Raw genomic sequence first — 14,418 nt, 5'->3', positions numbered from 1 at the left:
TATATATATAATGAATAAAAGAAGAACTATATATTCTATGTTATACATATAAAAAGAAATTATAAATATCTGTTAGATGATTTTTATGTTTTTTTTCATTTAGTTTGTCAAGAAAATTAAAAATATTAGCTAGAGATTTGAAGATATGTAGATAACTGAAAAAGATAATTGTTTGAATATGTTTTGAGATTTGTTGGATACATGAATGTGGTCGAGGAAGGTCATCATGAGATTTAAGTGTTATATCATTCGGAGATAGTATCGGTTGTTGTGAACGTTTTTTTGTGAAGAAAAACAAATTTTGCTCAGATAAGCTACTAACATTTCCACATTGATGTCATTCTATTTTGATCAGAGCTTCAATTACTGACGGTACACACATATTCTGAGCCTTGTAATTACCCATTGAGAAAGGAATGAGAAAGGAATGTGGTGATCTCGGGATATAACAATCCGCAATTTGGAAAAGATATCGATCAAGACGAAGTTCAGAACGAGTGATGCCCGTCAAATAAAACCTTCTGAAAGTAACAACATTAAAATTGTTTGTGTTATTTTACTTACAGCTTTACATTTCTTAATTGGACTAATTATGAAAACTAACTAAAACAAGAGAAAACCAGGTCAACAATCTCACTTAATTAATTCTTCACATGGTTGTTGTGCACCTATAAAATAGTTGATGCGATCCGGGTGAAATAGACGAGCCGGGTCGAATGCTCCACCGGATCTGCTATCAAGATAATGAAAGGAATAAGAGGAAGGAGACATATCTCTGTAATATGACTTCAGCTGTAACCTGCACACAAGGAGATGAACTCGTGAATGGGCGCCGGAGGGGTGTCCGGCGTGGCCACTCCGATGCTTAAGTCAGCAGGGTACTCAAGCGATAAAACCAATGTAGTCAAGTGATGACTGTGTGATATTGCTGTGTATGAATGAAAAATGTAAATGTGAAGATGAAACCTGGTATTTATAGTAGGGGATGCATTGATGACCTCGATCTGCGTGCTACCTACTAATTATAGTAGGACGGCTACATTATGACATGTCAAATCACACACTAGTCACATCCCGCCTGTCTGACTTTGTCAACCACTTGGATTAGTGTCAGAGATAGGACGGTCGCCCACATCCAATTCTGCTAGTGTACTCGAGTGCGGTGCTCATATCGAGGTGGCCCGGTTAGAATGCCTACCGGGGGCTTATATAAGAGCCCGGGCGTCTGGTTGCCCGGAGAGTAGAGCCCGGGCTTGCACATGACCGACTTCAGAAGAATCCATCCTGCAGATTGACCCTGATTTGGGAANACCGACTTCAGAAGAATCCATCCTGCAGATTGACCCTGATTTGAGAATCCATCTGATATCTCGGGTCATCCATGACCCGGGCTCTCACAGGGGTATCAATAGTAATATGGCGCGTCAATTAATTATTTTGTTGCGCTCTTGCCGACTCAGATCTGGTCAATCACCTTCCGCCGGGCCAGTGAAGTAAACGCATCGGATTTATTAGTTTTTTTGAGGTCGGCTTACTGCCCATCGATGACGGGTCTCGTACGTACGTTCGTTTTGAATTTTTTTTTTAAAAAAAACCCTATTTAGTGAGAAAGTCGAGCCATCTTATTATTAATGGTGTGATTGCATGGTGGATAATAATTAATAATACATATAAGATAAGCATGTATATAGTGGTAGATGAGATCCTACTTATGTGGGCAATACCATCACTTCATTTCAACGGGTAAGATATTGTCACACATATAATTTCCAAAAAAAAGTGAGTCCTATATATACATGATAAAATCTTGATCATCCATCCTATCACGGGTAATACCCACATGAGTAGATGAAATAAACAGTATATAGTGAGTATATATATATAATTAAAGAGTTAGCATTTATTGCACATGCGATGATAGAATCGGACGTTTGGTGGTCCCTTTGCAATTAAATTAGGCAGGTGAAGAGGAACAGCATGCATGCAATACCCAATCAATTTGAAAAAGTCTATGCCTCTATTTAATTAATATTTATGCAAAACAAAAACGTTAAACAAAGATGTGAATCTCTAAGGAAGCCAAGTCTCCATCGTTCACACCCGGCCCGGCCTTCAAATAGAGACAAGTAATATGCTCATGTTCAAAAAGCAAAGATGGAGGGATGTTAAGGGCAGGGCCCCCTTTATCAATTAGGTTGTATCCTGCCCAGTTCTTGCCTTACTGGCTACAAATAAAGAATTATTTTTAAAAAAAACTATTTACAAAACACAGAGAACAACTCAACGAGGAATTGGCAAAGCCCAGCTGGTCGGAATCGAGAGAGTTTCAGGGATATACATAAATAATATCCATTACTATTTGGTAATATTAAATGTCACACATTGACTGGATTAAGTCCATGAGAGATGCATATATAGATTTGGACAATCTTCTCCTATTGAGCTAGTTTTTGAAGTTGAGTTATGTTTAAGTTTTAATGATGAAGTGTTTTAGATGTTTCACATCGGTTGGATTAAGTGTATGAGAGTTGAAAATGACGTCCTTTTTAGATTCACTAATTTACTTTTTTTTTCAATTCCAAAAATTTTCCTTCGCATTTTAACTTTAATTGATACAATTTTGTTCATGAACTATCACAAATATCTTTTTTAATTCTGCATAAGTTTGAATTAAGATTTAAGTTTGCTTGAATAATTGAATTCTAGAAGATCTGATGTGTGAATTCATATAACATTACTTTATGAGATTTTGGAATCTATTACATGGATTCCAATCTAAATTTTTGTTTAATCTTTGAAGTTTGTTATGTTTTTTTAGTAGTAAAATTTAAACAAAGCTCATATGAGACGATCTCAAAAGTCAATTTCGTGAGACGGTTATCCGACCAAAATCGATTTATGAAAAAATATTATTTTTTACGTCAAAAATATTAATATTTATATATCAAGTCAACTCGTCTCACGATTATATACTTATGAGACCGTCTAGGTCTAAAATTTAAACCATTTATTATTCATGCTAAACAAGATGATTTATTTGCAAATCTTGATAGAACCAAATTCGGGTTAGAAATCAGAACCTAACATTAACGGGCTTCAATTTGGGCTCAAATGTAGAAACCCCTTCGTCAGAGAGCCTGGTCCAGCAGACGGTTGAACCAAAAAAATCTGGAACCTAGAAAAGATAAAAAAAAAAAAAAAAAAAAATCTTGAAGATTCTGTGGAGTTTCCATATCCCACTGACGTTGTACTCACACGTAGGACTCTATGAAGCTTACGTTTGGCTTCGCTTTTTTCGGTGTTAGGTAAACAAACTTATCGTATACTGTAATGAGCATAGATCCCACCTGTCACACAAAATCTGCATGGCGGGATAGTAAAAAACGCTGTGTGCACATCACATTTCCAAAGATTCGGCGATCAAGAAACCTGTTTTGCTCTCATCTCGTATCTATATATGGTTAGATAAATCTGCGCCTGCAAGATCTTTTTCTTTCTTTCTCTTTTTTTTTTTTTTGCTGTATATTTCTTGGTCACAGCCAATAAAAATATCCTTATTTTCTTGCCAACTTGCGTTCTTCGTCTCTTTGTGGAGGAGGATCGATGGCCATGTCTGTTTGACAAAAGAGGAGATGGAGTCTTCGCAAAGAAACAGCAGTTCGCTCAACAATTTGGTAAAATCTTGAATCTTTGTGTTTCTTTGTTGGGTTTCCATTGAATTCTCGATGTTCGGAATGGGCAATCAATCGTTTCCTGATTTCTTGATTTCAAGAAATGCGACGGTTTGCTTGAAATGATTTTGAGTGTCCCTTGTCTTAAAAATTGAGTTTTGGTCTGCGTGTGATTATGTGATTGTCTTTGTTGAATTACGCGGGCATCAGAATCTAAATGTGATCAAGTATATATGTAATAGAATGAAACGCTGTAGACATTGTTGATTTGCCTGTTCTTCACTGTCCTGACATTTTTTATGACATTGAATGGCGATTGAATTTTGTATTTACGTTATCACTCATTGAATGACAATTGAGTTATTTTTGTAAGAGCTCCATATATATGTAACTAATAAACGCATTACTCTTTTGGTAGACAACTGTTATTGATGACTTGGTTTGGTTTGATCTCATTTTGATTTCCCTTAGTTTTGTTCATTGCCATCGAATTCGGGTGGGCAATATGAAAAAGATCGAAATTTTACGGAAACTTCTGAAATACAAGTTTCATCCCTGATCCATGTGCATAAATACTGATCACATGGATTTTGTTTGTCTTTTGTAACTTTATCTGTTCATAAATGTCAATCCTGGCTATTCGCTGTTTTTTACCTTGCTTTTCATAGAATCTATCACAAAGACACTTACTATGAACCGATATCAAAATGTTAGTATAAGAATGCTCATATTTGCATGAATCTACTATCGAGAAATTGGAAAATCTTGTTAAGACTTTTGCTTTGTCGAGCAGGAAAGTCATGTATCAGTAAATCTCCGACAATTGTAAATTCTAAACTAAGTCATGTATGTTCGCTAATAGAACTACATACAAATGACTGTGAAATGGAAAGTAATATGGGAAGTGATTGGTACTTGATTATTATGTTTGTATACTAAAATTAAAATAATTGTGCGAATTGTTGTCTGAATTGTTGCTGCAGGATGAATTACTAATCAGACATATTCTTAAAGACCATTATGACTCTAATCCCTCCACGCCCACGAGTAGATTGGAACGTCTACTAAGAGAAAGAGAGCTAAGAAGGTTCACTAAATCTTTTCATTCCACAGATGAGTCAAGAGACAATGAAGGGGACATGGATGTTTTTGGAACTGTAAATAACCTGTATTTGTCCGAAGATGATAAGGCATCTCGAGAGTCGGATTTCTTCAATGGGATGGATTCACCAAAACCCCTGAATGATGGCAGTGAGACACCAGATGCTCGAGTCCCAAAACAGAGGCTACTGGTAGTGGCAAACCGGCTGCCCGTTTCTGCAGTTAGAAAGAGTGAAGACACGTGGACGCTTGAAATCAGTGTTGGAGGCCTAGTTAGCGCTCTTCTGGGTAAGAACCTAATGAGAATGCCTATTTGCATTTAGCAATGGGTCAAAATGATTCAATGTAATGTTGGCTGTAAGGTTCTAGTTTTATACTTGTCTTTTTGTATGACTTGTGTTTCAATTTTTACTACACAATTAGGACATCTATCTGCGATCAGTCTTAGAATTCACATTATGTCCTCTTAAAGGTATCAACGAGTTTGAAGCGAGGTGGATAGGGTGGGCTGGTGTAAATGTTCCCGATGAAGTCGGACAGAGATCACTAACTAAAGCTCTTGCCGAAAAGGTTCGTAAACTTTTTGTTCTACGTCAACGAGCCATCGATTTCTCGAGTTGTGCATTTTTCTTTTGCAGATATTGTTTTACATCATCATTCACATGAATTAATGGGGGATGGGGTTAATAGGGCTATTAGCCCCCTCCTTTGTGAATTTATTGATCCTGTATTTTTTTTCTATTTGTAAAAACAAGAACAAAGCGATGTCAAGCTCCTGTATGTAAACAGTTTCTACTTTTAGCTTCGTCCCCCAATTATTTTTGTATCTACCTTTGACATTGCTAACGTCTTTCTTAACTAACTTTTCTGACACTTATATCTAGCGCTTATCATCGTACCTATAACAGAGATGCATCCCTGTGTTTCTAGACGAAGAGATTGTCCATCAATACTATAATGGCTACTGCAACAACATATTATGGCCTCTTTTTCACTATCTCGGGCTTCCACAAGAAGATCGTCTTGCTACCACGCGTAGTTTTCAGTCCCAATTTGCTGCCTATAAGAAGGCAAACCAGATGTTTGCCGACGTTGTAAATGAGCATTACAAGGAGGGAGATGTTGTGTGGTGCCATGATTATCACCTGATGTTTCTTCCTAAGTGCCTTAAAGATTACAACAACAAAATGAAAGTCGGTTGGTTTCTGCACACACCATTTCCCTCCTCTGAAATTCACCGGACACTGCCATCAAGGTCAGAACTGTTAAGATCTGTTCTTGCTGCTGATTTAGTCGGGTATGTCCCATTTTACGTTTAGCCTAATAGTTTTTGTATTTCTTGTGTTATCATTTTACACCAAGTTGTCACTGCAAGTACATGCCACTTTTCGTAAACGATTAGTGTCTATCTCACTGATTTATTGTCCTTAAATTTCCTCTTAGATTCCACACGTATGACTATGCAAGGCATTTTGTAAGTGCGTGTACTCGTATTCTTGGACTAGAAGGCACGCCTGATGGTGTGGAAGATCAAGGAAAGCTAACTCGTGTAGCTGCGGTATAGTCATAATGGAATACCAGAATTATGTTGTTGTGTGGATACTTTGAAAAGAAATGCAGTGCACATTATTTCACATTATTAAGTTAATACTAATTTCATTAGGACTTCCGAACTACAGTTTCCCATTGGTATAGATTCTGACCGATTCATTAGAGCCCTTGAGCTTCCTCAAGTGAAGGATCACATCAAAGAATTGAAAGAGAGATTCGAAGGACGAAAGGTAAATATCAAACATGAAGGATCCATAAACACTTATGAATTTTTTACTGTTCCCAGCATTAATATGTGTTCTCTTTATAACATCTACACAATCTAGTGTTGTGCACTTGCTCTTTGATTTTCAGATTCGAAATGATTGCTTTTTTTACTTTGATGTTTTGATGTATTCTTCAATATCTTAGTTTCTAATACCACTCGTGCTCATTTCAAAAGGTAATGCTCGGGGTTGATCGACTGGATATGATTAAAGGAATACCTCAGAAGATTTTGGCATTCGAAAAATTCCTTGAGGAAAATCCAATTTGGCGTGACAAGGTAGTACTTGTACAAATAGCAGTACCAACAAGGACGGATGTTCCAGAGTGTATGTATCCTCATCCTAATGCTCAATTTAAATAAGTTGGTATTGATCCTAACTGATGTCCTCACCATCATTTTCTACCATATTTTGGGACATTTTCAAGGTTTTTTTTTGAGGTTTTTCATGTCATTTTATAGCTTAGCTCCATGAGTATTTAGTTTGTGTCTGTTTATTTATTCTAGGTAGATTAATTGCTAATATTTTATATATTTAATTGCTTTTTACACTTAAAATTTTATTTTTTTTAAGTTTTAATTAAATCAATTATTTAACAATAATAGAGACAAAAGATAATCAGATAAATCTCTTAAAATCAATAAGAATAATTTAGAATTAAAAACTCAATGAAATGTAATATAAATCAATATTTAATATACTTCATTGAATTTTTAATCTGTATGTGTCCATTTATTTATTCCAAATAAACTGTTTGCTAATATTTAATAAGTTCCATTGACTTTTTACACTTAAAATTTTATTAGTTATAATTAACATTAATTAAATTAATTATTTAACAGTAATAACGACAAAATATAATCCGAGAAATTTCTTAAAATCAGTAAGAATAATTTAGGATAAAAAGCTCAAAGAAATGTAACATAAACTTAAAATGTTATTAATTAAAGATAATCTGAGAAATTTCTTAAAATCAATAAGAATAATTTAGGATAAAAGCTCAAAGAAATGTGATATAAACTTAAAATGTTATTAATTAAATTAATTATCAATATCAATAATAAAGGCTAAAGAGAAACCGAGACGCTCTCACAATAAAACTTAAAATTTTATTAGTTATTATTATTATTATTAATTATTAAATTAATTAATTTAAAAATAATAAAGATAAAAAAATACCCCGAAAAACTTTCTTGAAATCAATAAGAATAATTGGGATAAAAAATCTCAATGAAATGTAGCATAAATTTAAAATGTTATTATTTATTAATGAATATTAATTAAATTAATTAACAATAATAAAGGCAAGATAGAAACCAGGAAGTTATCTTAAAATCTATAAGGCTAATTTAGAAAAATAAAAATCAATAAGGACAAAGATTTAAAGTCAAACTAAGACAAAAGAAAAATACAAAGGGAAAAACATATAGTGTGTCCGTATATTAATTGTCCTTGATTTATCTAAATATAATAAACATTATATGTAACAATCTTTTATATTTTTATAGAATTTAATAATACAACTAAACTTTAATAAATAATATTTTGCAGAAGTTTTATGTCTAAATATTAATGAATAATTATTAATATCTATTATGTTCATTGTAGTTATTTATATTTGTGAATATCCAGCTTTTGTAATTTCATATTTGCGAATGATTTGGTATGAATAAAAAGTTACCCCAATAAGTGACGTATAATAAATCATTATGAATACTTTATATGATATCTATAACCAGTTGATATTTGCATCAAATGCTCGGTCTGTATGACCAAGCGCTTGTCGCTTTACCAAAAGTTATAGTTGGTGGTAACAGTGCAACTCAAATCTTTTAAACCGTACATCAGCTCAAGCATCACGTTTCGATTGCTCTACCCAGCAAGGACAATTATTGCACTCAACAATTTTCTTCTCAATAGTGACCCTGATATATACAGATACATGTGATTATTATTATTATTATTATTATTAATTTCGCGGAAATAGATGCTTCTATCATTTGAATAATTATCGGATTTAATCTATAATATGGTGATATTTGTTGATAAATGACTTATAGTTTTTGGTCTGATACTTAAGATATGTCTAATTTCTTTATATGATTGATTATGAACGTACTGAGCATTGACTCACTTTTTTATGAGCTTTGTTTTTTAGATAACAAGATAAAAGTTGGTAGAGATAGGTGTTTGCATAAGAGAAACCAAGGTAGTTTTATTCTACTAAGTGTTTAATATAATAAAGAGTATGTCTCTTGTGAGACGGTCTCACGATTCTTTATCTGTGAGACGGGTCAACCCTACCGATATTCACAATAAAAAGTAATACTCTTAGCATAAAAAGTAATACTTTTTCATGGATGACCCAAATAAGAGATTCGTCTCACAAAATACGACCCGTGAGACCGTCTCACACAAGCTTTTGCCTATAATAAATGACACTGATAATTTGTTTAAACTTCATATTCTGTGATAAAATTAGTAATAAATATTTAAACATATATATGTATATATACACGTATTGTGTGGGGAAAATATGCAAGATTAAAATTAAAGTATTTGTTTAAAGTAACATATAAATGATTAACATTGTTTGTAACTTGTAAGATATGCAATTATCATGTTTATTTATCGGATTCAATAATTTTATTTTAAATCGAATTGGTTCGACGTGCAATGCACGTGCACGTTTCTAGTGAAGATAAATGTTGTACTTTTGGCTAATTCTAATAAAAGTTGCTTTATCTCTGGCAGATCAGAAGCTTTCAGCTCAAGTTCATGAAATTGTGGGCCGGATAAATGGAAGATTTGGAACCCTTACTGCTGTTCCCATACATCATTTAGTGAGATTGAATGCCTTATTTGATATAGCTAGATATACCTATATCTTGCTTTTTGGTGTTAAATGGTGGATTAATACTGTAACTTAATTATTTTAGAGCAACTGCAATAAGAAAGAAAATAAATCTGGTCCGTTTCGTGGTCTTGAAAATAATTGCTAGCATTGTTGTGTGCAACTTGGTTGATCACGAGTTAAAAAGTAGAAATTTTTTTTTTCCTGAGATAGATCTTAGAATAGAACTAAATAATTATGTTTCGGCGATTTTCTCATAAAACATTTATTCCTTTATTCTAATACTTTTGTTCTGTGTTTCCAGGACCGGTCTCTTGATTTTCATGCATTGTGTGCACTATATGCTGTCACTGGTACACTTTTCTTATATAGTTCCAACTATGTCATCGAACTTATGAACTGTATCGCAAATTTTCCCACCTTTTACCATTGTAGATGTTGCTCTGGTAACATCTTTAAGGGATGGAATGAATCTTGTCAGCTATGAGTATGTGGCCTGCCAGGCCTCAAAGAAGGGGGTTCTCATTCTAAGTGAGGTAAGTATGTATTCTCTGCCTCCTGACAAGTTGTATGGCTATTATATTTCCAGAAAGATTGATGGCTTACGGTTTGTACGGATGGTATATAAAATGCAAGTTATGAATGTATCGAAGTTTGATTTAAGTGATCTAAACGATTAGTTTTGCACCTCAAGTATGTATTTTTGTTTCGGCTTTTTAGTTTGCTGGTGCTGCCCAGTCTCTTGGTGCTGGAGCAATATTGGTGAATCCATGGAATGTCACGGAAGTGGCTGCCTCGATTGCTTATGCTTTGTCTATGCCAGCAGATGAAAGAGAAAAAAGACATCGCCACAATTTTACTCACATCACCACTCACACGTCCCAAGAATGGGCCGAAACTTTTGTAAGGTATAGTGCAGACAAACTTGGGCTCTAATATCTTTTGAACATTAAAATCTATATTTACCCTGCTGTAGGCATGTCCTGTTGTTTCAGTTAGTGTGTATGAGCAGGATTTTGCCATTGAAGTAATGTTTTCTTTTCTGCATGTAGTGAACTCAACGACACAGTCGTTGAAGCTCAGCTGAGGACTCGCCAAATTCCGCCGTTACTTCCTAAAGAGGAGGTTATTGAGCGTTATTTGCAGTCAAATAATCGCTTGCTTATTTTGGTAATCATACTGAGTCTTTTTTTCCACGATCTATGGTATACCCTTTTCTAATAATATTTTACTGCACTTGGTGCAATGAAATCATGTCAAAAGCTTAGAGAAATCATGTTATCTTGTTAATAAATATATAGATTATCCATGAATTCTATGTATTAATTAACAGTCTAAGCTATAACAAAAGAAATAATAGTGGACTTTTAATTGAACATAACTCCATAAATAAGATCTCTTTGTTATCTCCAATGTTGATAAAAGATTAAGACTCTGAATCACAGGGATTTAATGCAACACTAACTGAACCTGTGGATACCCAAGGACAAAGGATTGATCAATTCAAAGAAATGGAGATCAAGTTACATCCAGATTTGAAAGAACCCTTGAGAAGACTTTCCGATGACTCTAAGACCACAATTATCGTCCTCAGTGGAAGCAATAGAAATGTTCTTGACAAGGTTTTCTGCTTTCACAGATAATCAACCAGCTTTTATATGTATCAGCACATTCTACATGTTGACTGATTCATTCTGCAGAATTTTGGGGAGTATAATTTGTGGTTAGCTGCAGAACATGGAATGTTTTTGCGTCTTACAACAGAAGACTGGATGACTACGATGCCTGAAAATCTAAACATGGACTGGGTTGACAGCGTCCAGGTGCATATGTTATATTCACCATTCAGCATCTGTTACTCGTATTTATGAAATCCTCATCCCAAATGAAAATCTTTTCAGCACGTGTTCGAATATTTTACAGAGAGAACTCCACGTTCTCATTTTGAACTTCGCGAGACATCACTTGTGTGGAATTATAAATATGCAGGTGATCTCAAAAGCACTATGCTCGGAATTTCTGTTTAGTTTCAATAGTATTGTATAAATTAATTTTCTTCGAATGAATAATTAGATGTAGAATTTGGGAAGCTTCAATCAAAGGATCTGTTGCAGCATCTGTGGACTGGGCCGATTTCAAATGCTTCTGTAGATGTAGTCCAGGGTGGGCGATCGGTTGAGGTCCGTGCCGTTGGTGTAACAAAGGTAAGTCGCTAATTATATAACTATAAAGTTTTCTATGTACAATTAAGCGAAGTTGAAATCTTGTGCTTCAACATTGATGTCTCTTTAGGGTGCAGCAATAGATAGAATCTTGGGCGAAATCGTGCACCACAATGGCATGAAAGCTCCAATTGATTATATTCTGTGTGTCGGGCACTTTCTTGCGAAGGTGAAATATAACTTCTTTTTTCAGGAGAAACTTCAACTAGGGACGATTCTTGAAGCATCATGCTTTTTCTCTTACTAGTGGAAAAATGTTGTAGGATGAAGATATTTACAAATTTTTCGAGCCAGAGCTTCCTGCCGGTCCAGCACCTACTGCAAGAGCCAAATTGCCCAACTCCCTCGGCAGAAGTACTTTAAATTCAACGACAAAATATGAGTTTTCGCCATTCTGCCACAAGTCTCCTCTTCCTTATCCAATGCTAGACAAGAAAGATAGCAGCAGTAATGGAAATGGGAACTGCTGGTCTAGTACAGGGGACATGATGACAATGCAGGAAGGCTCATCAGTTCTAGATCTCAAGAGTGAAAATTACTTCTCATGTGCGGTGGGAAGAAAACGTTCCAATGCGAGATATCTTCTGGGATCATCGGCTGAAGTTGTATCATTGCTGAAAGATCTTGCATATTATCAGCAGTGAGTTCGTTGCTGTAATGCATGGAAATCGAGAAAATGGGTCAAATCCTAACTTAAAGACACTTGAAGTGATGCTAGACGATGAGAGGATTAGCATGATCGTTGATTTGGTTCTCCAAATCCTCTAGAGGTAAACTCGAATTCATGATCATGAAAATCTAGTTTTTTTTATAACCATAGTTTACTTTCTTCAAACTTACTAGTTATGAGCTTCTTTCACGGTAAAGTTTGAAGAAAGCAACCATAATATTCGTGAACTTTTGATTTGGAAATTGTTTGTGAGCGTGCGTACAAATGTACCTGCATTACAGTTGGAATTCGAGCTCAAATCTGAGCCTTATCCAGCAGATATCAATATCAAATAACTAAATATATCATGGTTCCAAATATTTTAGCTCAGAAATCGGTCTGCAGTATTTTACAACATGATTGAGCTTGTCTCGATAATTTCGAGTAAAGTAAAACTTCAATGTTCGTTGAATCCTGTTGATTCTTTTGGAATTCTTCTTTGTTTTTAGGTACATGTACTTAAAATCTTCAACGATCCCAAATTAATTGGGGCAGTGTTTCTCTAATCTAGCATCGAATTTACCTAATATGTTGGAATTCGAAACGTATTACACTCGACTCCCCTTCATATTCTTTCTTTGAATTCGGACAAAGTAACAATTATAACATAATTCACGTATAACAAGTACCAAATATATCATATAAAAACCTTTTTTTCCTCTTTTTTTTTTTTGGGTTTTATCATTCGAGCAAATAAAACAATAGAGTTTGAACTAATAGGCTAATAGGCCATGGAGAAAAACAAACAAATTATGTGGTATGGATTGGTCGATGTTGGTTACTGTCAAGACATGGTCCCTTAGAACGCATGCTCTACTGCTTCGACAATTTATTCAAGAACAAATCTTCTATACTAGCTCTCTTATACAGTCGACGATGATAGTCATTTTCGTCATTGAATAAAAGAAATTCTTAGAAATCCAACTACGAAAACGGAATTGTAGTTCATGTGGTGATTGGTATCAGCATTCTAAGCTTGAGACAATTCTCTAACTTGATCAACTGCACGTCTCAAAGAAAAAAATGATTTATGACAATTCCCGTTCAAAACATTTGTACACAAAATCTACGTGAAAATGTTTTCAAAGTTCAATAACGTATCGTTTCAAAATAATGTCGCAATAATAAATAATGAAATAAATAAAAACTTGAAATGGGTTGTCGATCGTTAATAATGGAATTATATTCGGAATAATGAATTGACCTCCCATCCTTTTGTACTTTCATACCCCAACTGGGTAGATAGGAAATGGTATACTATGGATGTTGAGAGCCCCATGATTATGACATTTGACACTAGCAAAAATCTGTGTGAGACGGTCTCATGANAATGACCCAAATAAGAGATCTGCCTCACAAAATACGACCCGTGAGACCGTCTCACACAAGTTTTTGCCTATAATAAGTGACGCTGAGAATTTGTATAAACTTCATATTCTGTGATAAAATTAGTAATAAATATTTAAACATATATATGTATATATATACGTATTGTGTGGGAAAAATATGCAAGATTAAAATTAAAGTATTTGTTTAAAGTAACATATAAATGATTAACATTGTTTGTAACTTGTAAGATATGCAATTATCATGTTTATTTATCGGATTAAATAATTTTATCTTAAATCGAATTGGTTCGACGTGCAACGCACGTACACGTTTCTAGTGAAGATAAATATCGTACTTTTGGCTAATTCTAATAAAAGTTGCTTTATCTCTGGCAGATCAGAAGCTTTCAGCTCAAGTTCATGAAATTGTGGGCCGGATAAATGGAAGATTTGGAACCCTTACCGCTGTTCCCATACATCATTTAGTGAGATTGAATGCCTTATTTGATATAGCTAGATATACCTATATCTTGCTTTTTGGTGTTAAATGGTGGATTAATGCTGTAACTTAATTATTTTAGAGCAACTGCAATAAGAAAGAAAATAAATCTGGTCCGTTTCGTGGTCTTGAAAATAATTGCTAGCATTGTTGTGTGCAACTTGGTTGATCACAAGTTAAAAAGTAGAAATTTTTTTTTTCCTGAGATAGATCTTAG

At 34.3% G+C, this 14,418-nt stretch overlaps 1 protein-coding gene across 2 annotated transcripts; it reads left to right on the top strand.

Annotated features, from left to right (window-relative positions):
- The first annotated feature begins 3,241 nt into the window (after positions 1–3,241).
- On the top strand, positions 3,242–12,690 carry LOC140979242 (alpha,alpha-trehalose-phosphate synthase [UDP-forming] 1-like). 2 transcript variants are annotated; one of them, XM_073444577.1, is made up of 18 exons: positions 3,242–3,674; positions 4,655–5,060; positions 5,245–5,342; positions 5,681–6,069; positions 6,216–6,330; positions 6,452–6,553; positions 6,766–6,916; positions 9,344–9,432; positions 9,748–9,796; positions 9,879–9,979; positions 10,164–10,351; positions 10,496–10,613; positions 10,889–11,065; positions 11,144–11,266; positions 11,345–11,432; positions 11,517–11,647; positions 11,736–11,834; positions 11,929–12,690. In XM_073444577.1, exons 1-18 carry the CDS (start codon positions 3,633–3,635, stop codon positions 12,307–12,309), a joined length of 2,847 nt encoding a protein of 948 aa, XP_073300678.1. In that variant the 5' UTR covers positions 3,242–3,632; the 3' UTR covers positions 12,310–12,690. The 2 variants fall into 2 exon arrangements, 1 of the variants encoding a protein (XP_073300678.1); XR_012175705.1 differs by lacking the exon at positions 11,929–12,690 and having other exon boundaries at positions 11,367–11,432.
- The last annotated feature ends 1,728 nt before the right edge of the window (positions 12,691–14,418 follow it).

The sequence above is a fragment of the Primulina huaijiensis genome, chromosome 1 (assembly GCF_012295235.1).
Source record: "Primulina huaijiensis isolate GDHJ02 chromosome 1, ASM1229523v2, whole genome shotgun sequence".
NCBI classification, from domain to species: domain Eukaryota; kingdom Viridiplantae; phylum Streptophyta; class Magnoliopsida; order Lamiales; family Gesneriaceae; genus Primulina; species Primulina huaijiensis.
The sequence above is the reverse complement of the archived record's forward strand: the minus strand, read 5'-3'. Positions and strand labels throughout refer to the sequence as shown.